The sequence below is a fragment of the Sorghum bicolor genome, chromosome 4 (genome assembly GCF_000003195.3).
Source record: "Sorghum bicolor cultivar BTx623 chromosome 4, Sorghum_bicolor_NCBIv3, whole genome shotgun sequence".
NCBI lineage: Eukaryota > Viridiplantae > Streptophyta > Magnoliopsida > Poales > Poaceae > Sorghum > Sorghum bicolor.
The window spans coordinates 53,979,414-54,002,920 of record NC_012873.2 but is presented as its reverse complement, the minus strand read 5'-3'; the positions used below and the strand labels follow the sequence as shown (position 1 = coordinate 54,002,920).

Here is a 23,507-nt window from a genome sequence, read left to right as displayed (position 1 = left end):
GGGCCTAATTTGCATGCAGGGCTGAAGTTGCTCTTAAGCTCTTTTCTTCTAATGCCTCTGGAGATGGAGAAGGCGGGTAGCTGCCGGTGATGGAGACGAGGGAGAAGTGGTGGTGCATCATGGGTTGTGTCATTATGGGCCGCTGATGATTCCCCCCCCCCCCCCCCCCCCACCACCACATTATGTGCAGTGGTGCATCCTCAAATGCCACACACGGCATGGTCACATGGACTCAAGAAGCGCTGGATTACAAATGAAATCTAGGGAACCAAAATTCTTGTAGACCGTATACACTTGCAATGAAACGAAGGCTAACACACTGTTTCAATAAAAAAAAATGGAGGCCAACACAATGGTCATCATCTGCCATTCCAAGTTAAACAGCCCACATAGAGAAGAAGAAGCCCATCAGCATAAATGGATTGAAGTGTCAGCCCATCAGTGTAAGGCGTTTCCTTCTCTCGGAGCAAATAAAAGGTACACAAGCCCAACTGTTATCACAGCAGCCAGAAGCAGCTGAAATCATGATAACCACACGCCGATTTGGCGATCTGCACGGGCACGGCCGGTTTGTAGTAACTGCTTACAGCTAGAAACAACACCAGATCTGACGGCTTACCTGACCACTAGTCTGCTGATCATTGTGGGTAGTGATCGGTACAGTACACTAATCCTGGTCGCTCAAATCGCGTGTCCGTGTCACTGCTGATCAACGCTGTTTCCAGCGCGTGGCACCACTCAAGTGCATTCACTGATGACCCCTTCTTTTAACCGAAAAGAAGAAACAAGTTCGAGTAATCGACACGCATAACTAAAAATCATCACCACCAAAATACTGATCCATCCTGAGCATATGAACAACACAGCATAATCTCCATGCAACCTCCTGCTACATCGTCAAAGCAAGCAAGCATCGTCGACCTCGCGATCGAGCATCTATGGCTATGGCGGCCTGGCCTGTCTAGGTTCTTCTACGTCGTCGTCGACGGCTTCTAGTAATGGTTATGCAGCACCGGCGCGAGGTTAGGCTTGTAGAGGCTCCTCCTCCTGAAGAGATCCCCGAACTTGCGCAGGATCGACCGCCTCTGCTTGATCTTGTGCTGCTTCATGCCGTCGTGCTCCGTGGCGTCGTCGCCGTACTGGCCCGCCACGTCGAGGTGGTCGAACTCGTAGCCGTAGTCGTCCATGGCCGCCGCGGCCGCCGCCGCCGACTTGAGCTCCGCGAGGTTGCTCAGCGACGCGAACATCCGGTCCTTCCGGCCCAGCCTCCCGGTGTCCAGGAACGCCGCGCTCAGCTTCCCCTGCGCGTCTTCGCGCCTCCACTTCTCCACCAGCGGGACCTCCCGCTCTTTCCTCGCCGCCGCGAGCTGGCCCTGGAGCTCCTCGGCGCGCTCCCTGGCGGCGGCCTCGCTGGCCCTGAGTGCCTCGTTCTCCCGCCGCAGGTCCTCCATGGCGCGCTCTTTCTCCGCGACGGCCTCCTGCAAGCCAGCGCTGTCGCCGGTGGCAACCTCCAGCGCCTCGGCGGCCACGTTAGCCTCCTCGACGGCCTGCTCGAGCGCGCGCCGCAGCGCGGCGTTGTCGTCGCCGAGCGCGGCGAGTCCGGCGGCGCTCTCCCTCCGCGAAACGGCGGCGTCCTCCTCGGCTCTGCGCGCGCGCGCCAGCAGCGCCTTCTCCCTGGCGCGCCACCCGGCCGCGGCGTCCTTCCAGTCGGAGGTGAGCGCGCCGACGCGCTCGGTCGCCGACCACAGCTCCGCCTCGGCGCCCTGGAGGAGGCCGCGGAGCCGGTCCCGCTCGGCGTGGGCCGCCTCCGCCTCGTCCCGCGCGTCGATGAGCCAGGCTTTCACCTGCTTCGCCTCCATGGTGACCGCGGACAGCGCCGCGGTCAGCTCGTCCGCCGCCTTCCGGCTCCGCTCCTCCGCCTGCGCCGACGCGCGGAGCCTGGCGCGGAGTCCGTTGATCTCCTCGTCCACGCCGCCGAACATGAGGTCCATCACGCTCCACTGCTGCTGCTGCGGCTGCGCGGCCGGCTCGGCGGCGGACTCGCCCTGCTGTTGTTGGTGTCGGAGCGCGGCGACCTCGAGCCTGGCCTCCTCGAGCGCGATCTTGGCCTGCTCCAGCTCCTTGGTCTGCTGGACCAGCGACTCCAGCATCTTCATCTCCCGCTGCTTGGCCGACGCCGCCTCTCTCTCCAGGAGCCGCACGCGCTCCTTATTCGCCGCGGCGGCGCCGTCGCTCACCCGCGTTGACGTATCCTCCATCTCCGCCGTCGTCGTCGGCCGGGCGCTCTCGTCCGGCTGCGCCAGCGCCACCACCACCTCCTCCTCCTGCTCCTCCGTCACGTTGGCGTTGGCGTCGCCGCCGGCCTGAGCCTGACCTTGCTGCTGCGATCGATGAGTAGTCCGTTCACGTTGAGACGTTTACTACAGCTGCTACTGCCATGCATTCCGTAATAACAACAACAGTAGACAGAGAGGTGGGCACCTCCACCTGACCTCGCTCACCTGGGAGACGAGTGGCGCGTACGTGGAGGTGGTGGACCTGCTGCGCTCGTGCCGAGGCTTCATCTGCCTGGGAGAAGGAGACAGAGGCGGAGGAGGAGTAGTGGTCCACGGCCCGGAACCCCAGGACCTGGATCTGCACGGCGCGCGAGGAAGAGAACTCGTCAAGAATTCACAGTTTCAGAGTGGGATCATATCGGAATGCTCTGCCTCTGTCTCACTCTCACCTCGCCCTGGAAGACGACGGCTGCATCGATCGATCGGCTCCTGGCAACCCGGCCGGGAGGAGAGCGAGGTGCGGCGTGTCCGTTCTCTAGTTGGAGTACTCGCACACAAAAGCACGGGGCAGATTTTATAGAAGTGGGTGGCAACTGACAATGGTATGAGAGTGAAGGTGAGAGATTATATAATAAACAGAATATTACAACCGGGGAAAATGAAAACATACAAGAATTGAGCTGTGCAGCTCGAGGTTTGGAGCAGGTGAGATTGAGAAAGAGACGCAGGGCTTGACCTCCAACACGTCGCGTTGCGTACGTACTTTGCGTGTGTGATCCCAGGCCCACCGTCGGGTTGTTGTTGTTGTTTACTTTTTATTATCCGATGACTACTGGTTATCTGGTATGCGCGCGTGATCCAATGACGATGGGCTGCTAGTACTAGTAGTACCCTGTTTCCGCCTGTCAGTTTTACTTGAGTTTGATTTGTATTTGTATTAAATACATTGGTAATTTTTAATGATATAACAATGTAGTCAAAAAGAGAGAGGAGAAATGAGTTTCATGTCTCGTGACACGATTATCGGTTCTTTATGAGTCGTGGAATTAAATGCTTATAAAACTATACAATAAAACTTTATATTTAGAGTGAGTGTTTTATTTTATGTATATCTTGGAAACAACATCATGAAACTATACAGGACAAAACATGTGATATGCTTTGACAATCTGTTTACTAAGGTGCCGCTATAATGTACTTCTATAAATCTTAAGAGGTGTTTGGTTGAGGTTGTTCAAGTTTAACAGTGGTATTTCCGTTTTATTTGGCAATTAGTGTCCATCATTGACTAATTAGGCTCAAAAGATTCGTTTCGTAAATTATTTTATAGCTGTGTTTTTAGTTTCGTAAATAATTTATATTTAATATTTTATCCATTACCCAAACATTCAATATGACGAACGTTTAACTTTATGGCACTCAACCAAACAAAGCCCTTAATCTGGACAGGTCGCTTGTCGAGAGCCGCCAATAATACCGCATCGCCTTTCTTGATCAGGCCTGTTTGTTTTAGGCCAAGGCGGTGAAGTGACGACGCGCCTGATGCGTCGGACGCGGTCCGCACATCACATTATTTGAGCGCGGACGTCCCCGGCCCCCTGATGTGTCGGGTCGGTATTGGCGTGACAGCGCCGGATGCTGAAATAACAAGAGGGAAAATATGGTGGATAGGTTTTTGTCAAGGTTTGCTTTGTTTTAGTATATTATATGTATAATATCGCCAAGGAAATTAAGGGACGATTAGGTGAGGTCATCGTATATACCTAGCGTCAATCCTTGGCTCTCAAAACCCCTGTTAGCTTAGCATTGGCTGAAAACTCAGGAAAATGTCGTCTACCAATCACCAAATCAGGTGTACAAGTAATGTACGAAAGAATCAATTCCTAGAATCCGTGCCGGTCAAACTTTTTAAAGTTAGAGCACGGGGAGCGGGGTAGGAGGAGGCTGGTTCCGTGTGACGGACCAAGGGCCATCAATCAAAGATAGTAGAGCGCCGAGCAGTCGCCGGCGGCGGCGTCAGCGAAAAGCGACGTCGAGCAGCGGCAGTTGCGTTCGCGTCATCCCACTGGATCTGGATGGCCGCCGGACCACTCGACGTGCTCGCTCGCATCACCCTTTCACCTGCTAGACTTGACACGATAAACTTGTTGCTCCCACAGTGACACGCCGTCGTCGGATCCGATGGCAAGTGGTCGGCGTACGTCCATTTGACGGTTTCTTTCACCGCACAACAACAAGCTGCATCGGCCTGTCCAGTCGTGCGGGAGTGATGAAAGCTCCAGCGCCTTTTGCGCAAGTCATGAAGAGGCTACGCAATGCAAGGCAACCCAACGGCCGACGCCCGACGGGGGCGTGTGGGCTCGTACCCAGCCAGCAAAGATGGGATGGCTGGCCGGTTCAGGTAGACACGCACTGGCAATCCAACGAAACGAACGAGATCATCATGACAAGCACTCTGCTTAGTTGTACGTACGTACGGCTGTACGAGCAATCGAACGCGCTCTCGAAAGCAATGGCAACAGCGATGCCTGACGAGCAATGATATCAAACCAGTCAGTGAAGGCGGCAGGAGAACCAGAACAAACTGACGGTGCGACATCAAGGCAGAGCAGCGCAAGGACAAGGAGTCAAGGACTCAGGTAGGGTGGGGGATCTGTGTGAATGCCAACCTAATCACGAGTCCCAAGTAGTACGTAACTACACATTTGTTGGATTGGGCTCCCCCCTCCCATGGAGCTCACTGCTCAGTCGGCTCAGCAGCTGATCTTGCGGTGCACAGCATAGCCACCCGATATTCACTTCCAAACATTTCAGCCCGCTTTAACTCGCAATGTCCCTTTCAAAAAAGAAATCGCAATGGATACCCCGGAACGGGCCGCCAGAGAAGTTGAAGAAACTGCGCAAAACTGATGACAAACAGACGAATAGGATGAATATTCAGAGGTTCAGACAACCAAATCCACAGTTAGGGGCATGGATACACGTTCAGCAACCGTGGTGACACACCCGACTACACTCCAAAGCTAAATGAACAAAAGATCCGTGCAGACTCCAGACACGAGAACTGCCAATAGTATGCGCATATGCCACTACGGCTACAGTCAGACTGACCAGTACAGTTTATACTAGATTATCTTTTCACATAACCTACCAAGACGAGACAAACACAGAACGTGCGCAGAGTTCTTTTCTTCCTACATCGACAGACTTACGCCCTCTCGCCACGGATCCTCCTTGCCAGCTGAATGTCCTTGGGCATGATGGTCACGCGCTTGGCATGGATGGCGCACAGGTTGGTGTCTTCAAAGAGACCGACCAGGTAGGCCTCTGCCGCCTCCTGCAGAGCAAGCACTGCATGGCTCTGGAAGCGCAGATCCGTCTGCAAGGCAGTTCAGGAAAAGAAATAAGAATACGTTCTCAAACAAACTCTACAGACCTTCCATGGATATTATCCCATATAGCGTAAATGTCAGCATGTAAGATTTTAGTGCTTTCACCTTGAAATCCTGAGCAATCTCCCTGACAAGTCTCTGGAATGGCAGCTTCCTAATCAGCAGCTCAGTGCTCTTCTGATACTTGCGGATCTCACTACAAAGGAAGAAGTTATGGGACAAGCGTTTGCAGAATATCTTCAACCAAAAGATTTATAGTATCAAGTGAAGATCGTTGTGTGCACCTACCGAAGAGCAACAGTCCCTGGGCGGTAGCGGTGAGGCTTCTTCACTCCACCAGTTGTGGGTGCAGACTTACGGGCTGCCTGTCAAAACAAAACCACAACGTTTATCAACCATCAGTTCTGTAAAGCATGATTGTGTGGGCACACCACATACACATACACTAAACTGAACAACCAACGAACCTTTGTAGCGAGCTGCTTCCTAGGAGCCTTTCCTCCGGTGGACTTGCGAGCAGTCTGCTAGGTAAAGCCATCTAGCAAATGATGTCCTACACAAAAGACTGAATTATAAAATAACTGCAAACTGAAATGAGCATATATAATGAAGCTCTGGCTACAGATCATGCACAAAGTCTACAAATCTTCCCAAAAGAGATTCAAGCACACAGTCCACAAGACTCAGGTTAGTTCACACCCAGTATAATGGAAGAATCAAGACATATTTTATTTTTATTTGACGATCACAGTATATCATCTAAAGACCAGGTCAAATTAAAATAATAAAAAGTAATAAATAGAAGTAATAACAGGTACTCCACAATAACATGAAAATAAAAGGCGAACCACAAAAAAAGTAATTCCAGTTACTCCACAAGAATAAGAAAAGAAAAGGTGATGCATAAAAAGCCAATGGAATGGAAGTTTTCCATCTACCATTATAGCAGGTTGCATCCATGCATAAGCATAAGCTACTAGTTTACCTAACTGTTTGCTGTATACAGATGTTACAGACAGGATGAGTTTTGTAAATAAAGCTAAACAATTAAGCATGGTTGCAGGTTTCAATAAAAAGGGAAGTCTAACAAGTTCAACATATAATGAATTCTACTATCATCATTAATACTATTTCTCCTCACAACCTTACCCTGCATCAGGGTTAGCTGGCTACAAAAACTAGTTCATAAACAGATCTTGTTTGGTTTATTCACGCTTTTGCACACACAATCATGAAATAAATGCATCTCTTATTTAGTTATGTACTTGGTTGTGTGCGCACAGTATTGATTTTAAACTTTGTAATTATTCAATGTACAAATAGCAACAGCAGTGTCACATGAACTAACTTATTCAACATCAGTGAAATATTTTCCAAAAAACAGGTGCATGTGCGCATAAAGTATTTTAAGAAAAGAAGCTACAGGCAAAATCTTCTATGCTTCAACCAATAAAACAAATGCATGGTTATCAAAGCCAAAGACATAAAAAACCTAAGTGTCTTACACCAGATTGTAAGTACATTAGCGGCTTGAATAATAAACACAGGATGTAAAGCAATAACCAGAAGTTTCATTCAAATAGTTGAGAGTTTAAAATTGCATATTCCATACGACAAATGTGCCTAGACAAGAATCAAAGGTAGTTTCCAGACAAAACATACAACATTTTCACCCAGTAATGACCTGAACAAAACTGACGTTTCAGAATTCAGAGCAAGCTAACTTGCAAGTGAGGATCAATAGTCTATTCCTATTCAGCTATCCTGACTATAACAATAGCAGAATCCTCTTCAAATAAATACTGAATGCACAAATTTTGAAACCATCCATAATTTATTTAGCATAACAATAATAGGAAAAAAACAGGGTACCCTGTCTCAGTTGCTCACAGAACATGCACTCAGCATAAAAGCACAAGTAGAACACCACCCATTCAGCTTCATTTATAATCATTGATAAGAAAATTAATGTCAACTTTCTAGCTAGGGTCCTAGATTTTTCCCACAGCACAGCAGCATTCAAACAACATTACTACTGTTGGGCCCCCCTAACAAACCCTGGTTGTAGAATATGAAGAACTAAAAGTAGACAGCAATTTCAACAATAGAAGCATAATTTGCAGCCCAGCCTAAGCAACGATGGAAGCGCAATGTTGCAAGCCAAAAGTGGCAGAATCTACCAATCAATTCAGAATTAAACATAGACAGCAATTTCAACACACAACGCAAATCTAGCACCCACAGAATGATTCAGCCCAGATGCAAGGAACTACGGAATCCCTAACCTAACCATCAGGGACAACAGCCGCTCTCGAAGAACGCACATTCGAATCTAATCCTCGAATCCATATATGAAACGTCGTATTGCATTACAGTGCCGACAACACGTCAGAAAGCATAATAGGACGGCAAATCGCAGAAAAAAAAATAGCAAGTACACGCAAAGGCACGACCGAACAGACAACAAAAAGGGTGTGGAGGATGCCCCCCGCGAATCATCATCGGTCGCATCAAGCGATTCGAACCAAACCCTAACCTCCAACAAGCGCGCGCGGCTAACCAACGTCACCCGAAACTACAGTTTCCACTTTCCAGACAAGGGATGAAGAGAAGGCGCGGGACGGCAAACTCACCTCTCGACTCGACTCGACTCGCGGTTAGCCGGACTTCCTTCCCCAAATCTGGAGCGACACGACGACGGCGGCCAGGAAACGGAAAGAAGAGGATTTCCTGACCTTTTTCGCGCAAACAGACCGGACAGAGCCGCGTTGACCGCGGAGTCTGTCCTTTATAGCGACGAGTGGGAGACGGCCGCGCTACGGTTTGGAGGGTGGGAACCGCTGGCGCGAGAGGCGTGTGTGTGGGGTTCGGCCAGGGCCAGGTGGATCGGATCGGACGGCGCAGGGCACGCAGACGCGGATCGAGGCGGCTGTGCCCGCTGTGATGGGCTGTTTCGCGGAGGGCGCGGATCGTTGGCTGGCTAGGCACGGATTGGGCCTGAGGCTCCTTGTCTAAAAAAATAATTTATTATATAAATTATGACTACTTTGCGAGGTGAATTTTTAAATCTAATTAGTATATGATTTGATAATAAATATGTTATAATAATCCATATGCTAATGATGAAGTAATTATGTTTAATAAATTTGTCTTGTGAATTACTGACAGCTATAATTTATTTATGATACCCATATGTGACACCTGATGTGATATCCCAAAACTTTACACGCTAGAACTAAAGAAGGCATTAGGATTTAAAGATTTCTTCTACATTAAGAGCCTTGTTTACTAGATGAACCCTTGTTTAAATTAGGGTTCCTGCTATTTTTATCTACTTGTAAGTCATATTACTATTATTTTTTCCCACTCTTATTCTTTAGCTTTCGTCCCTGCCACTAGGATACAAGTGGATCGGTAGGGAGGAGGGCCTTGACGAGAGGCGCAGGCTTGGCCTCAACGGCAGCATGACGGGGAAGGGACCACACAAGAGGTGTGGGGTGTGGCCTCGATGGCAACACAGTGAGGGTTTGTTTGGCCTTTGGATTTTGTTTTAAAATTTAATAACGCTATGCTTTCAGTGGTAGACGACGTGTCTGTTGACAATAAGGTGGCTATCGATAACAAGACACTTGTGGTACCTTCGTGAATCTTGTGATCTGGCAGCTCAATCCTTCGGAGGTGTTTATAGAGATAAGGCTTGCATACATGTGTTTATAGGAGTAAGTATGTGTGTGTTATGAGTGTCTGTGTTGTACTGTATAATTCTTAGAAGAAAGAGAGTCTAGGTGAAAAAAGAAATGTGTGAGGGACTTGGAGTAAGAAAATTTTCATTAAAAAGTAGGAAGCCCACTAGGCACCATGGAAGATAGGCTAAGTGGATGGGGGAAATTTTGAGGGCTACATAAAAATAGCAACTCCAATTGGAGCCATAATAGATTATTTTTTCTCTGATCTCGCACTAAAAAATAGAGTAAGGAGTAGAGACTCTACTTCCTAGGATCCTTGTCGAAGATGACTAAATTTATAAAAATAATATCAAAGGGCCGGTCAGACCATGTATGGAGTTACCGGTCCTGGGCGGTAGCAAAGTGTGTCGAAGTGGGAGTGGGACGCCGGCATCAAAGTCAAGTCGGTGTGAGTCTCACCTATATATGTCGGGGCGTGCCATACCGGGGCGGACCGTGCTACAGGTCATCGGGTCATTGGTTTCATGCCTAGCTTTTAGCCTAAGGCACAGCCCATGGGTCGGTTTTCGTACCGTGTTGTCCCGTCAAACGTGTCGTTCCATGTCACGCTCACGGTCCATCAAACTGATAATAGCTCATTTATCAACATTTTCACCAAATCCTAAAGTGTTTTGTTATTTTCATAATTGTTCATCATTTTTATCAATATAACAAGTAGTGACTCATATATACAAGTCATAAGTACATCAACAGTTTATTTTCACTAAATCGCTACCAGGGCAGACTGTTGGAACGGACCACACTCGTGCCGTACCGTGTGCCTGAGCCACCGCCCAGTAACAACCTGATCGCTCAGGTCGGACTAAATCATCGGGCCATGAACTGTGCCACCGGGCCACGGGCTGCGTGGCCACTTATTATGGTCTCACCCGCTTGCGTCTTCGAGGAAACTGGTGCGGTCCTGCTACCTGCATGAGCATGACGCTGGTGCTGCCACCTGCCATGGAAGAACGTTTTCTCCGTGCGCCGCCGGCGGCGACCGCGCACAATGGCACAAGGACAAGGGGTACAACTACAGTTTAGTTAATAGTAATGTCATCAAACTGATGAGGAGAGAGCATCATCGGCGGCGACTCGGCGCGGCACCGTGAGCTTCCTTTGAGGGGAAGAATATCTCTCGTAGTGGTGGTGTACGTGCCGTTTGGTTTTATCTCTACGTGCGAATCGTATCGAGTCTGCTTATTTTATCACCAGCATCTTCTCTTTTTCTTTATTCTTGCTGAATGAATGGCCTTACCTTTTAATGTATACTTCCATGCATATACACAGACTTGTCCGCATTAAGGTCTTATTTAGTTCCATCCAAAACCTAAAAATTTTTTAGGTGTCGTTGTCATATTAAATTTTGCAGCACATGCATAGAGTATTAAATATATATAAACAAATAATTAATTGCACGGTTTAGCTGTAATTTGTAAGATAAATAATCTTTTGAACCTAATTAGTCTATGATTAAACAATAATTATCAAATACAAACGAAAGTGCTATAGTAGTCAAAATCAAAAAAAAAAAAACTCAGCTAAACAAGGTCTTAGTTCCCTTCTGAATTCAAAAGCTTTTTAAGATTTTCTGTCACATCGAATTTTACGACACATGTATAAAACATTAAATATAGGTTAAATTAACTAATTGCATAGTTAGATTGGAAATTACAAGAGAAATTTTTTTGAGCCTAGTTAGTATATAGTTAAATAATAATTATTAAATACAGACGAAATCAAAATTCAAAAAAAAGGGCCTTGTTTAGTTCCAAAATATTTTGCAAAATCGACATTGTAGCTCTTTCGTTTGTATTTGACAAATATTGTCCAATTATGGCTTAACTAGCCTCAAAAGATTCGTCTCGTCAATTTCGATCAAACTGTGCAATTAGTTTTTATTTTTGTCTATATTTAATACTTTATGCATGTGTCTAAAGATTCGTTGTGACGGAAAATCTGAAAAATTTTGCAAAATTTTTTGGAACTAAACAAGGCCTAGATCTCAACGAGGCCTAAGCATTATTATCCCATGCCGTCGCTCGCCAGTGATGATATCATGTGCCCATCATCATCCGCGCATGGGTGCACGTACTTATCCGCTGTATGATTCCGTGCATGATTGACACGGCCTGGTCAGAGTTGCATTATACATCGCCGCCGTGTCCATGGGTCGCGCGTGCTGCAAGCTGTCACGTCTCACGTGTGTCCCGTGTGTGCGCGCTCACGGCACGGCGTGTAAAACATTTATAATTTTTTTATTTCGGTATTTAGTATTTTCGTTTTTATTTGATAAACATTGTTTAATTATAAACTAACTAGACTCAAAAAATTCATCTCATGATTTACAGGTAAACTGTGCAATTAATTTTTATTTTCGTCTATATTTAATACTCTATGTATATGCCGTAAAATTTGATATGAAGAATCTTAAAAAGTTTTTTGTTTTTGCTAAACAAGGGCTAAGCTCATTTTTCTTTTTTGTACGTCGGCACACTATTTGCCTGTTTTCCAGAACACATGTTACTGTCTCGCGCTTCTCGTGGGCACAATCATCTGATCTCGGCCAGCCGTGCAAGTCTAACACTAACGACAAATCAAAAGTTGCTAATCCTCACAAAAGTTGATAGACCGTGTACTACTAGATTGGAGCATCAGGTCGTATTTGGATGAGTTTTAGATTCTTAAAAGCCAATTTTTGCCTCTAGTTTCTAGAATCTAGATTCTAGGTAAAAACTAGTAGAAATATTTGGATCCTCCAGTTTGTAAGAATTCGACTTCATTTAATGCTCGTAGGGCCATAAAAACTAGCAAAAGCTGAGTATCAATAGCTTTTTAGTTTTTAAGAATCCGGTAAAAATTAGCGGCCAAAATTAGTCTGTTTAATCCCACCCAGTTTCCAAAAGCCACATTCTCAAAATTTGGCAAAAACTATTGGCAGCCAAATAGGGCATCAAGAGACTAGTACCCAGATCTTTCAATTATTTGTAGAATCTAGGAATCCAACTACAAGGATATTAAATAAAATGATGGCCATTAAAACAAAAAACATTGTGCGTGGATGCGAGGCATGCCGCGTGGGTCTCTAGATAAGCATACACGCAGCTCGCGACATCTTGGAAGACTAATGTTGGAGGAGTTTGCAGTCTCTATTAGCCGGCCATTCCCCTCTCGACTCCAACGACAACCTTTCCAGAAGACTGAGCACAGTCAGAGGCCACCTGTGTGTGCACCTGCGGCCCGCAAGGCTGCAGGTCCCACCTAGTAGGCTGACGATGTGTGTCGTCCCCTCATGCCCACTCACTTGGCAATGGTCTCAGCCCTAATGTCGTGCGAGCAGGGGCAGGCCGCAGGTGTCCACTTAGTAGGCTGACGATGTGTGTCGTCCCCTCATGGCCACTCACGTGGCAATGGTCTCAGCCCTAATGTCATCCGAGCAGGGGCAACCACAGGTCACACTATCATAGGTGGCACAGACCACCAAGTCAGAAGCTGATGCATTTACAAACGACAAGGCGGCCAATGCACGAGGGTTTGGCCTTGCCAAGTCCATAGAGGATGGCCTGCTCAGTACGCTGCCACGCGACGACCCTTCATTCGAGGATAGCGACAACTTCGTTGCATGCCATCTCAAGAGCTTCTCCAAGTGAGTGCTGAAGAAAATCGACTGCCAAGCAGCCGTCACTTGCTAAGCCGACGCTCCTGTTGCGGAGCAAGCAGCTAGCGGCTCAAAGCCTCTCTAGAGTACTTGCTTCCAAGCAAGGTGAGGTCCTTGTCTTACAACGTATAAGCTTTGTCATGGGTCTTTCAATGCCAAGCGTGTTGAAACAAAGGACTTATGACAGACTCTTCGATGATAAGCTAACTGCTTCCAACATTGAAGCATTGGACATGCTTTTTCTAGACGTCGAGAAAGGGTCGTGCACATAGCAGTAAGAGATACAAGGCCGGTCTTTTAGATTGCATCGCTGCGCATACCTCGATTATATGCAACTCGTATGTCATCATGTAGACCTTCTAGGGAGCTTGCAAGAAGCATGCCATTTGTATGGTAAAATCTACTTCTTAGTTACACCATGCACAACATCTTTGTGTATTTGAGGAAAAAAAACCCAAAACACTAGACAAACTCATGCTATTTTGTAAGGAAGCAACAACCATTTGTTGCTCGTGCTATTTGTTTAATAAACCATCTGGTAGGCATTCTTTAGTATTTTGTAATCAGCACATTATTTTTGTTGCTACATTGCCTGTATCTTCAGTTGATTGACTTTTAATATATTCCTTTAAATTAAGCAAACCAACAAAAAGCTCAGGAAGATGTGCAACAGTATGGTCCATTCCTCTGTCTTCTTCAGAATGTTAATTTAGCTACTCAGTCTATAACTCCATATAACATTATAGTGACCTTACCTCTAATTTTGGACTAGCTTGCAGGAAAGCTAACTTGCTAGACATCTTGTAAGATGTTTTTTTAAGGTTGTCTATAGAGATTAATTTTTCTTTACCGGTCTTGATCTTAAGTCAAGAATTTTCAGCCCTATCCAAGTTGGTGCAATTGTTGTAGCTGCTTTCCTCCATAGTAGATGAAGACTACTGATTTGGTGCGACTCTCTCGGCAGGTATACAAAGATGATGTTTAGAGGAAATGTGGATCTCTACTTCATCAGTGCCGATGTTATCGCTGTCAATGACTTCCTTGCCCAGCTGGTGTCGAGGAGTTTAGTACAAATTGGTGTTAAGGATGCCTCAACCAGAGATTCTTTCTATTCTTTACCAAATTTGGGACTGACTCTGAGTTTACTGTGGTTGCATGTACACTTCCTACTTAGATGTGTTTTTTCCCTTCAAATCTCACCCCCTAAATTGATCTCTAAGACTGTTCATTAGCCCTTAAAAGTGTAGCATGATGCAAAAGTCTTCAAAGATGTTTGAAACGACATTCGAGCTTTAATTTATTTTTGATTGTGCAAGAATCTGTGTTTATATATATATATATATATATATATATATATATATATATATATATATATATATATATATATATATATATTAGTGTTGTCCTTTATGAAATAAGAAAACTATTGTTAGAATTTTGGCTAAATACTTTAGTACTTAAAAAATTTAGCCAGATGGTCAAGATAGGGCGTCCGAAGGGCGCCTAATGTTCTAGTACCTTGTAATGGGTCTCGAATTTAAGGTCGCATTGTTGGAAATAGTCCAACCATGGAGCTTGTCCCATGCAAATACATCACCCATTAATACCAATGGTATCGTTAGCGCAGGATTAGCTCCTATGAAATGTAATAAATATTAAGAACTAATAAGACGAATTAATATGAGTTATATAAGAGCAGAGTTGCATAATAAGACTCATAAATTTTCATTTAGGGCTTGTTTGGCATAGCTCAACTTCACTAGTAAAACTGTTTTTTTAGAAAATAGCTTCATGAGTGACTTTCTAGATGAAGTTGAGCTGTTTTGGGAAAAGTTTGGCAAAATAGCTTCACCAACTACTTCATGCATAGTTGAGAGAGAAATGAAGGAGAGAGCTGTAATAAGCTACTTTTTTCAGTTTCATCCCAACTTATGTTTTTGTGAGAGGAGGAGAAAAACAGTTTCACCTATGAAACTGTTTTGAAAATAAAGTGTTTGGCAAAAAAAAAACAGCAAACTGTTATGAGGTATACCAAACGATCGCTTAGTATTTCTCATGTGATCACCCAATCACGGCCATGATCTCTACTGACTCGCGTCAGCGTCGACGCCACCCGAATCCAACCGCACGTCAGCAGCGGGGGCGGCTTTTCTCTCTGCGTCGGCGAGGCTGCTTGACCAGACCACCTTCGAAGGTGCTGCGGGTCCGGTGGGCCCCGCCCGTCGAACTGCGCCACTTGGGTCTGTCAAATCTCATCCAGACCCGGTGGCTCCAGTCGGCCGTTGCTCCTCACCGTTCCCGTGCTCGACTGCTCCTGCTGCAACCACAAGGGGCCCCATGCCTGCCAGCCTTTTTTGCCTGCTGGGAAACGCCCCCGCGAAATCGCGATCGCGATGCGCTTCGCCCCCACCTCTGTTATCGGATTCCCGAGGGCGTTCATGCTCCATCCAGCCCGGATCCACACATCCACCTGTTCATTCTCTGTTAGCGAATCCAGATCCGGTTTAACGCCGGTGCAACCCGAAGCCCGGTGCAGGAGGAACCTGCCGCGTCCGTGGCCGCACGTTATAAATTCACCCGCTCCGTCTCGACGCCTCTCCTACCCACCCGCGTCCCGGCGTCCGCAGCACCAACCCCCGCTTTCCTCCCTCCGCCGAATCACCCCCAAAACAAACCAAAACCCAAACAGCACTTGTCCTCCGAGGACAATCGCCGACGTCGCCGGCCGGAGCAGCCAGACGCCGCCGACGGTAAGACATTCCCGCGCCCCCAGCCCGCTCCTTCCCGTCGTCTCCTAAAGCTTCTGGGCGCGAGGAATCGCCAGCTCGGCCGCCTCGGTTCCGCCCGTAACCAGATCCCGCCCGCTCTTCCGACGGGAGGCTTCCCCCGTTTTTCTTCGGATCCCCATGTTCCTCGATTCCTATTGTGAAATTCGAGGCTGGTTGACCATTCGATGTCGTGTTTGCTTTAATCCGTGCGCGCGCTCCCATGTGATTGCAGGTTGCTTTGCGCCTCATCGTCCGGCCCGGCGGCCCAGGGCGAGCATGGCTTCGGTTGCGCCCCCGTCTTCCTCCGTGGCTGCCCTCACCCGCCAACCGTAAGAAGCTGCTCCCCTGCCTGTGCTACTCCCTCACCAGTCTCCACACCACGCGTGCTCTTTGCTTGTTCGCGTGTTTGCGCTGGCTCGGTTTGTTCTTTAGGAAACAAAAGGAGGGAGGGGGTTGACCCTGCTGACATTTCTTTGTGTCTCCATCGGTTTGTTGATCGTCTTCGATTTGGTCTGCTTTGGAGCACAAAAATCGACATGAAAGGCCACGTTTCTGTATGCTTGATATACTGAATAACTGATGAATTTTATGACGACTAGTTAGTAAACTGAGTAACTGATGAAGCGCAGTAGATCATAGTTGCAATTGGATTACAAAATGAACTTAGATATATATTTTCACTTGGATTACAAAATGAACTTGGATTACAAACTGAACTAGAGAAAAATTGTTGCAAGAATTCTAATGTTCATTCATAAGGCCGGGCTCAATTTCAGTGTTTGAGAATGATTTTTAGTTTCTGATTGCCTGTTTGTGACAATGCAGGGTGCAGTTCTTGAAAGGGTGCAGTGTATCCAAGGAGACAAAGGGACCTATCAGCAGTTTCTTCCCTGCAAATTCAAACAGCACTAAGGTGAAATCAGTGGGCTTGAGAGTAGCATCATCCTTCAGAAGTGATGGCAGTTATCCAGCTGGCGGTGTCTCTGGGAATGGCGACACGCTATTGCCAAAAAGCACATCCGTCCGTGGCCAGGACCATCCGGTTGCTGACCCTGTACTCCCATTGGATTCCATGATTACGCCAGAAATCCTCTCTACTAATTTGGCACGTGCTGTGGAGAAGTTCTCAGATGATGACACAGATACTGAACTTGATTTGGATAGCCCGACAGAGGGCTTCGCATCGATTGCAGATGCCATTGAGGACATACGACAAGGAAAAGTTAGTATATCTTAAAATTTCTTATGGTATCTTGTACTTCCATCTCATCTAATACTTTGCTAATATTGGTTTGTACTTGAAGCTTGTGATTGTTGTTGACGACGAATCAAGGGAAAATGAAGGAGATCTGATAATGGCTGCCAACTTGGTTACCCCAGAGGCTATGGCTTTTATAGTAAGGCATGGGACAGGAATTGTTTGTGTCAGCATGAAAGAAGATGATCTGGAAAGACTGAACCTTCCTTTGATGGTTACCACAAAAGAAAACGAGGAGAAGCTATGCACTGCTTTCACTGTTACAGTGGTATGATATTGTCATCATTATTCTCCCGCCACCACTATTTTGTTAACAATTGCTGTTGATATGGTAATCTTTTGTTGTTCCTTGTCAGAAGTATGTACATGTAGTCTTGTTGTCTTCACGATTGGTTTCCTTATAAAAAAAAAGCTCATACGCAGGAGATGTTGCTGTTCATTACATGCTGAAATACTCGATGCATTGATTGAGTAATTTTTATTCACGCCTAGATTTCTTGAACAGCTGGATGTTATCCATTTGAATTCAGTTTTGGTATGTCATTTGTTGTCTTGGAACCTGTTTTTCGTAAAAGGCGAAAGAAAAACTTCTTTCTTTACTGTTCCTGCTATCTTCATTATGTAACAATGAGTTTGAGATAATTCTATAGTGTTCTTTTTGGACAATGTGTTGTTTACTGTTCCGTCACATGATTAGTTTGCTCTTACGTTACTGTTCTGTTCAGATAATTACTTTGCAACGCTTACATTCTATTGAATTGAATTTTAAAGTGAGCTAAGTTTCTGTTCTTTTTATGTTTAGGCTTACTAAGTTAACTATGCTTATAGATGTCTATTTCAATGATTCAGGGAAATATTTATCCAACTTTGTCCCTATGAAACTTCTCTGATGTTTTTTTTGGCTGCTACTGAGCTATATCTGTATTTTTTTGCTTCTCAGGATGCAAAAGAGGGCACAACTACTGGGGTATCTGCCAAGGACAGGGCAAAAACAGTCATGACTCTTGCATCTCCTGACTCTAAGCCTGAGGACTTCAACCGCCCTGGTCATATTTTCCCTTTGAAATACAGAGAAGGAGGTGTTCTGAAACGAGCTGGACACACCGAGGCATCTGTTGATCTTGCCATGCTGGCTGGATTACCTCCTGTTGCTGTCCTTTGTGAGATTGTGGATGATGCAGATGGTTCCATGGCTCGCCTACCAAAGTTGCGTGTCTTTGCTGAAAAGGAGAATTTGAAGATTATATCTATTGCTGACTTGATTAGGTGAGTTTGAATTACCAAAACTTCAGCTTCTGATACTTGACATGCTGCTACTAAGACAGTAGTCAGCATCTAGCTAGCATACATCAATGTGTCAGTACCACTTTCAGTTACCATTTAACGGTTTTCTCTTCGATTATTTCATAATTATGCTGAAAGAGTGTTTGCTGGTAAAAACGAAAAGAAAAGAAAAGGATCTGAAAGTGTTTTCAGCCAGAGGCCTACATTTCTTTTCTCTATCCTAGTTGTAACATATGATTCAAAGTGATGTACTTAATATGGTTGCAAGAATCATATTAGTCCCTATGGCTGGCTATGTGCGTGCCTCTTCAGTATTCTTATGTGCTGTTGCTGGTTATCTGTTGCAGGTATAGGAGGAAACGAGACAGGCTAATTGAACGTGCTTCTGTTGCGCGCTTGCCTTTGAAATGGGGCAATGTCCGTGCCTATTGCTACAAATCTGTTATCGATGGCATAGAGCATATTGCCATGGTGAAAGTAAGTCACTGCAGTACTATTTTGCCTCTGTAGAATTTGGTTCAGTGAGGTATTACTGTTTGTAGAACACCTGATCTAACTATCAATCACATACCCAAATGATCGGCAGGGTGATATTGGCGATGGCCAAGACATTTTGGTGAGGGTGCACTCTGAGTGCCTCACAGGCGACATTTTTGGATCAGCGAGATGTGATTGTGGTGACCAGCTTGCAATGGCAATGGAGATGATTGAGAAGGCTGGAAGGGGTGTATTAGTTTATCTCCGTGGACATGAAGGAAGGGGTATTGGCCTGGGCCACAAGCTTCGTGCCTATAACTTACAGGATGATGGGCGTGATACTGTGGAAGCTAATGAGGAACTTGGTCTTCCTGTGGACTCACGGGAATATGGGATTGGCGCACAGGTAAAGACTGAATTATCTCCCAAGTTATCGTGGGATTGCCTATAACTTCCCTTTTTTTTTTTCTGAAGTCTGCTCTTATAGGAAAGTTGTATCATACATTTTTCTAGAGGTCCAACTTGAATTTACTTGAAGGTGCTGAAGAATTTCATGTCTGTTACAGTTCTGAAACTGTAATGTACATCGAATGAAGTAACCCTATCATGTAATGAGTAGGTCACTGACATTTCACTACTTTGCAGATATTACGGGATCTAGGAGTCCGTTCAATGAAGCTGATGACTAATAACCCTGCAAAATATAGTGGTCTGAAGGGTTATGGACTGAGCATTGCGGGCAGGGTGCCCTTGATTACGCCAATTACCAGTGAGAACCGTAAGTACCTGGAGACCAAAAGAACAAAGATGGGACATGTATATGGATTGGCTAATGTGCAGGCTAACCAACCAAGTGGCAGCCAGAGCACAGAAGAGAAGCATTAGGCCCAACAAAGCACGGTCTCCATCCCAATTCCAGCTTGGTGGCACAAAGAGTGATATGGTTTCTTCTTTTGGGGAGTTCCTGAAATCGTCTCCCCCGATATCTCTGTAGATTCTTTCGCAAAGAAGGCGATATTTCAGTAGATTTGTTCTTCAATTGTAACTGTAGGTTTCAAGATGGCTAATAATGAAATGCACGGAGTTTGTCGTCGATGCTGTAGTTGTCTGGTGTTGAGCTTTGTCGCCTTGGTGTGGTTGTCCCGATGGAGTTGTGGCGCAGCCAAGATTTTGCAGCAGGATATTCCATGTACAAAAGAAATTTCTAATGCAAATAAGAAATATATTGGACCATAAGTCCATAGCGTAATGGCTAACAAATCCATAGAAATAACTCTAGATTTGGTGTGGCTTTTCGCTGCCCTTTTGCAGCTAAAAACCATAGAATGAGTGGTTTCGTCGAGGTGAAATGATAGTTATTTGAGATGTTGGGCTTGTCACTGTGAATACATGCGAACTAACCCCCTACTCCAACGCGTAGTATCCTACCAAAGTAGTCAGTAGAAACATCAAACATTTTGTTGGGTGGAAAACCTGTACAGCCTCTGCCTTTGTGAAGAGAAATTAGATTTTTTCGAGCCACCTGTGCTCGGCTGAATGATTTCCCCCGTTGGTTTGCGATGCGATCTTGTGAGTTCGTTCGCTGAAGTTGAGAGAATGATCCACGCAAAGCTCTTCGTCATGTAAATTTTGTCAGCCGCAAGTTGGAACTCGTTTGCAATTTCTGACTAATCCGGTGACCGACCTCGTCAGATCGACGTGAGGCTGAGGCCTTGTTTAGTTTCTTCCCGAAATTTTTTCGTGACACTATAGCATTTTCGCTTTTTTGGTAATTATTGTCCAATCATGGATTAAGTAGGCTCAAAAGATTCTCGTAAATTTCGACCAAACTATGCAATTAGTTTTTATTTTTGTTTATATTTAATACTCCATGCATATGTCTAAAGATTCGATGTGACGGAAAATCTTGAAAAAGTTTTTGGATTTTAGGTGAAAGTAAACAAGGCCTGAGCCGGTGTGACGCTGTGTGAGGCGACTGACATCGAGGCCTTGTTTAGTTATGAAAAGTTTTTGGATTTTTACACTGTAGCACTTTCATTTTTATTGGATAATTATTGTCCAACTGTAGATTAACTAGACTCAAAAGATTCATCTTGTAAATTATAGATAAATTGTGTAATTCGTTTTTATTTTCATTTATATTTAGTGTTCCATATATGTGTCATAAGATTTAATACAATAAAAGATCTTGAAAAGTTTTTGAATTCTGATAGTGAACTAAAGAAGGCCCGACCCGAGCCTAGTGGCCCGGCGGTCGCCGACTCTTAACAACCCCCGGCGTAGCCTGCGTGTCTACGCCAGCCACCGTAGCAAAGAGCCAACCGAAAACACCCGCCTCGCCCTCCGTCAGCCACTACTCAGTCCAGACTCCAGACTGCAGTCTGCGGACACAAAAGTCACGCGTCGTCGTCATGATCGCGACGCCATCGCGCGCTCGCGTCGCGCTCCCGCGGGCAAAGTCTTTCCTTCCCCACACGCACCGCGTCGGCCGTCGGGCAAAGTTTAATGCGGCGTGCGAAGGAGCCAAGAAGTTACTGCACGCCCTTCTCTTCTCCCTCCGCGGCGTTACAGACCTGCCGTTTCCTCCTCGTTCTCACACTCCGTCCGTCGCCCACGAGCCACCGGGCCGCGCACCGGCCGCCACCGTCTCCGGCCTGACCTGACCGGCTTGCATCGATGGGTGCGCTTCCGCAACCAGACCCCAAGAACACTTCGTCCTGCGACGATGGCCAAGGCCCAGATCCCTCGTGCCCGCCTGATGACGTTCCAGCTTCACCGCTGCCTTACCCTCTTCCTCCTCCTCCTCCTCCTCCTTCCCCCGCCTCCCACGGCCGGAGCACCTTCGTCACCGCCCTCATCATCGCCGTCCCGGTGCTCGCCTTCCTCGCGCTCTGCCTCTCCATACTCATCTTCGTCCGGCGCAGGCGGCTGCGGCGAGAGGCGCTCCTCGAAGCCGCCGCGCTGGCCCCGGCGGCGCCCGGCACCTTCCCCGACGACGGCGACGGGGGAGAAGGAGAAGTCGTGCACCACGCGTGGCACATCCGGACCGTCGGGCTCGACGACGCGGCGATCGAGTCCATCGCGCTCACGCGGTACCGCGACGGCGTGCTCGGCGCCGCCGCCTCCGACTGCACCGTCTGCCTCGGCGAGTTCCAGGACGGCGAGCTCCTCCGGCTGCTCCCCAAGTGCGCCCACGCGTTCCACGTGCAGTGCATCGACACCTGGCTCCGCGCCCACGTCAGCTGCCCGCTCTGCCGCGCCGACGTGATGGTGGACCATGCCGCCGCCGCCGCCGCCGCCGCGGGCGCCGACGCCGAGCATCCCCCGGGGGGCGATGCTGCCGACGCCGCCTCGGCCGAACAGTCCGCGAGCAATACCCAGACCATGGAACTGGAGCGGCCCGGCCAGCAGGCCAACGAGCAGCAAGAGCTGCGTGTCCAAATCGATCAGCCCCACCACTCCAGCTCGCTGTCGCTGGAACTGGACCGACGACCACGTCGGCAGATTCCGCGCCCCGGAGCACGGGCACGGAACTTTCGGCGGGTGGCATCCATGGACTCGCCGGCGCCGCCGACGCCTGAAGACGAGCAGGCCGGTGGCGAGAAGCAGCAGGGGACAGGCGGTGCTGTTTGTGTTTGCTGCGAGGTGTCACCAGGACCTGGCCGCCAGCTGAATCGCCCCGCCATGAAGAGGTCATTGTCCGCCAGCAGCCGGTGGACGCTCCTCTCGCGGCATTGCCGCACGCGCAGCTCGCTTCTGCCGCTCTGACGGAACGGGGATCTCTACCTGATCTGCTGCGTAAGGATGGATTTTTTTGCCTGTCAGTGATCACGCTTGTTTCTGCTGATACTCTGTACAGTTTGCGAGTTGAGCGCAGAGGTTTTGCTCTACAGTCACACATGCATTTCAGACAGGTACAGAAAAATGAAACTCTCGCTGCGCTGGAGAAACACTTGTATACAGTACACCTCGTTTATATGGTAGATTGGTAGTAATAAGCTTGTTCATTGCAAGCTTCAGAGGAATGCCTGGACTGCTGTATAAAAAATCCAAATGTTCTTCCTGTAACTGAAACTCCATCTACTCGTATTTCTTTCTTTTTTAATCCGAGCACCGAGCTCAAGCACATTTTTTCTCTTTTCAGCGTTTTTTAGATACCGAAAGTGAAAAGTTATTCAAGGATTTTTATGGACAATTTGTCCTGGTAACTTTTCAAGAGAATCCCATGAACAACTTTTAGTAGAACCTTTTAGTGATAACTTCTATGACTATGGGAGCGTTTGTAGAGAATATCTCGATTTCCTTGGTAGGACTTTCCAATTTCCATGCATATTTCTTCGAACAAAGGTTCTTTGAAAAACAGCTTTGAACCATTGTTCAAAACTTTTTGAGAAGTATTACTTGAAAACTTTCTAAAACATACACCACTTTGTCCCAAATTAAGTGTACACTTGTTTCTCAATAACTCAAACTCTTTTAACGGCCAAAAAAATATAGAAATAATATCAATGTTTGTATCTGCAAATAAGTTTATTATGGAAAAGTAAGTTCCAATGCCAATCTAATGATACTTCTTACACATCACAAACATAATTAATCTTTTATCATACTTAGTCAAATATAAAACTATTTAACTTCTCGAAAAGTGAATGTTCGTTTATTTTGGGAT

The 23,507-nt window shown here is 46.7% G+C and overlaps 4 protein-coding genes across 5 annotated transcripts; 2 read left to right on the top strand and 2 right to left on the bottom strand.

The window, feature by feature from the left end:
• On the bottom strand, positions 790 to 3,208 carry LOC8068933 (auxilin-related protein 2). Of its 2 annotated transcripts, none has more exons than XM_002452275.2 (3): positions 2,726 to 3,208; positions 2,502 to 2,634; positions 790 to 2,378 (listed from the first exon to the last, which is right to left on the bottom strand). In XM_002452275.2, the coding sequence occupies exons 1-3, from the start codon at positions 2,749 to 2,751 to the stop codon at positions 993 to 995; spliced, it is 1,545 nt and encodes a 514-aa protein (XP_002452320.2). In that variant the 5' UTR covers positions 2,752 to 3,208; the 3' UTR covers positions 790 to 992. The 2 variants fall into 2 exon arrangements, with proteins under 2 accessions (XP_002452320.2, XP_021315610.1); XM_021459935.1 differs by having other exon boundaries at positions 790 to 2,381; positions 2,726 to 3,207.
• On the bottom strand, positions 5,184 to 15,390 carry LOC8072616 (histone H3.3). Its single transcript, XM_002452274.2, has 6 exons — positions 15,345 to 15,390; positions 10,323 to 10,426; positions 6,136 to 6,192; positions 5,957 to 6,033; positions 5,774 to 5,864; positions 5,184 to 5,655 (listed from the first exon to the last, which is right to left on the bottom strand). Exons 1-6 carry the CDS (start codon positions 15,388 to 15,390, stop codon positions 5,485 to 5,487), a joined length of 546 nt encoding a protein of 181 aa, XP_002452319.2. The 3' UTR covers positions 5,184 to 5,484.
• LOC8072615 (probable bifunctional riboflavin biosynthesis protein RIBA 2, chloroplastic) lies at positions 15,642 to 20,074 on the top strand. The gene is made up of 8 exons (XM_002453999.2): positions 15,642 to 15,801; positions 16,052 to 16,148; positions 16,645 to 17,041; positions 17,124 to 17,345; positions 18,018 to 18,343; positions 18,709 to 18,838; positions 18,948 to 19,244; positions 19,484 to 20,074. Exons 2-8 carry the CDS (start codon positions 16,096 to 16,098, stop codon positions 19,721 to 19,723), a joined length of 1,665 nt encoding a protein of 554 aa, XP_002454044.1. The 5' UTR covers positions 15,642 to 15,801; positions 16,052 to 16,095; the 3' UTR covers positions 19,724 to 20,074.
• Positions 21,139 to 22,975, top strand: LOC8072614 (E3 ubiquitin-protein ligase RING1). Its single transcript, XM_002453998.2, has one exon. The coding sequence runs from the start codon at positions 21,515 to 21,517 to the stop codon at positions 22,604 to 22,606; it is 1,092 nt and encodes a 363-aa protein (XP_002454043.1). The 5' UTR covers positions 21,139 to 21,514; the 3' UTR covers positions 22,607 to 22,975.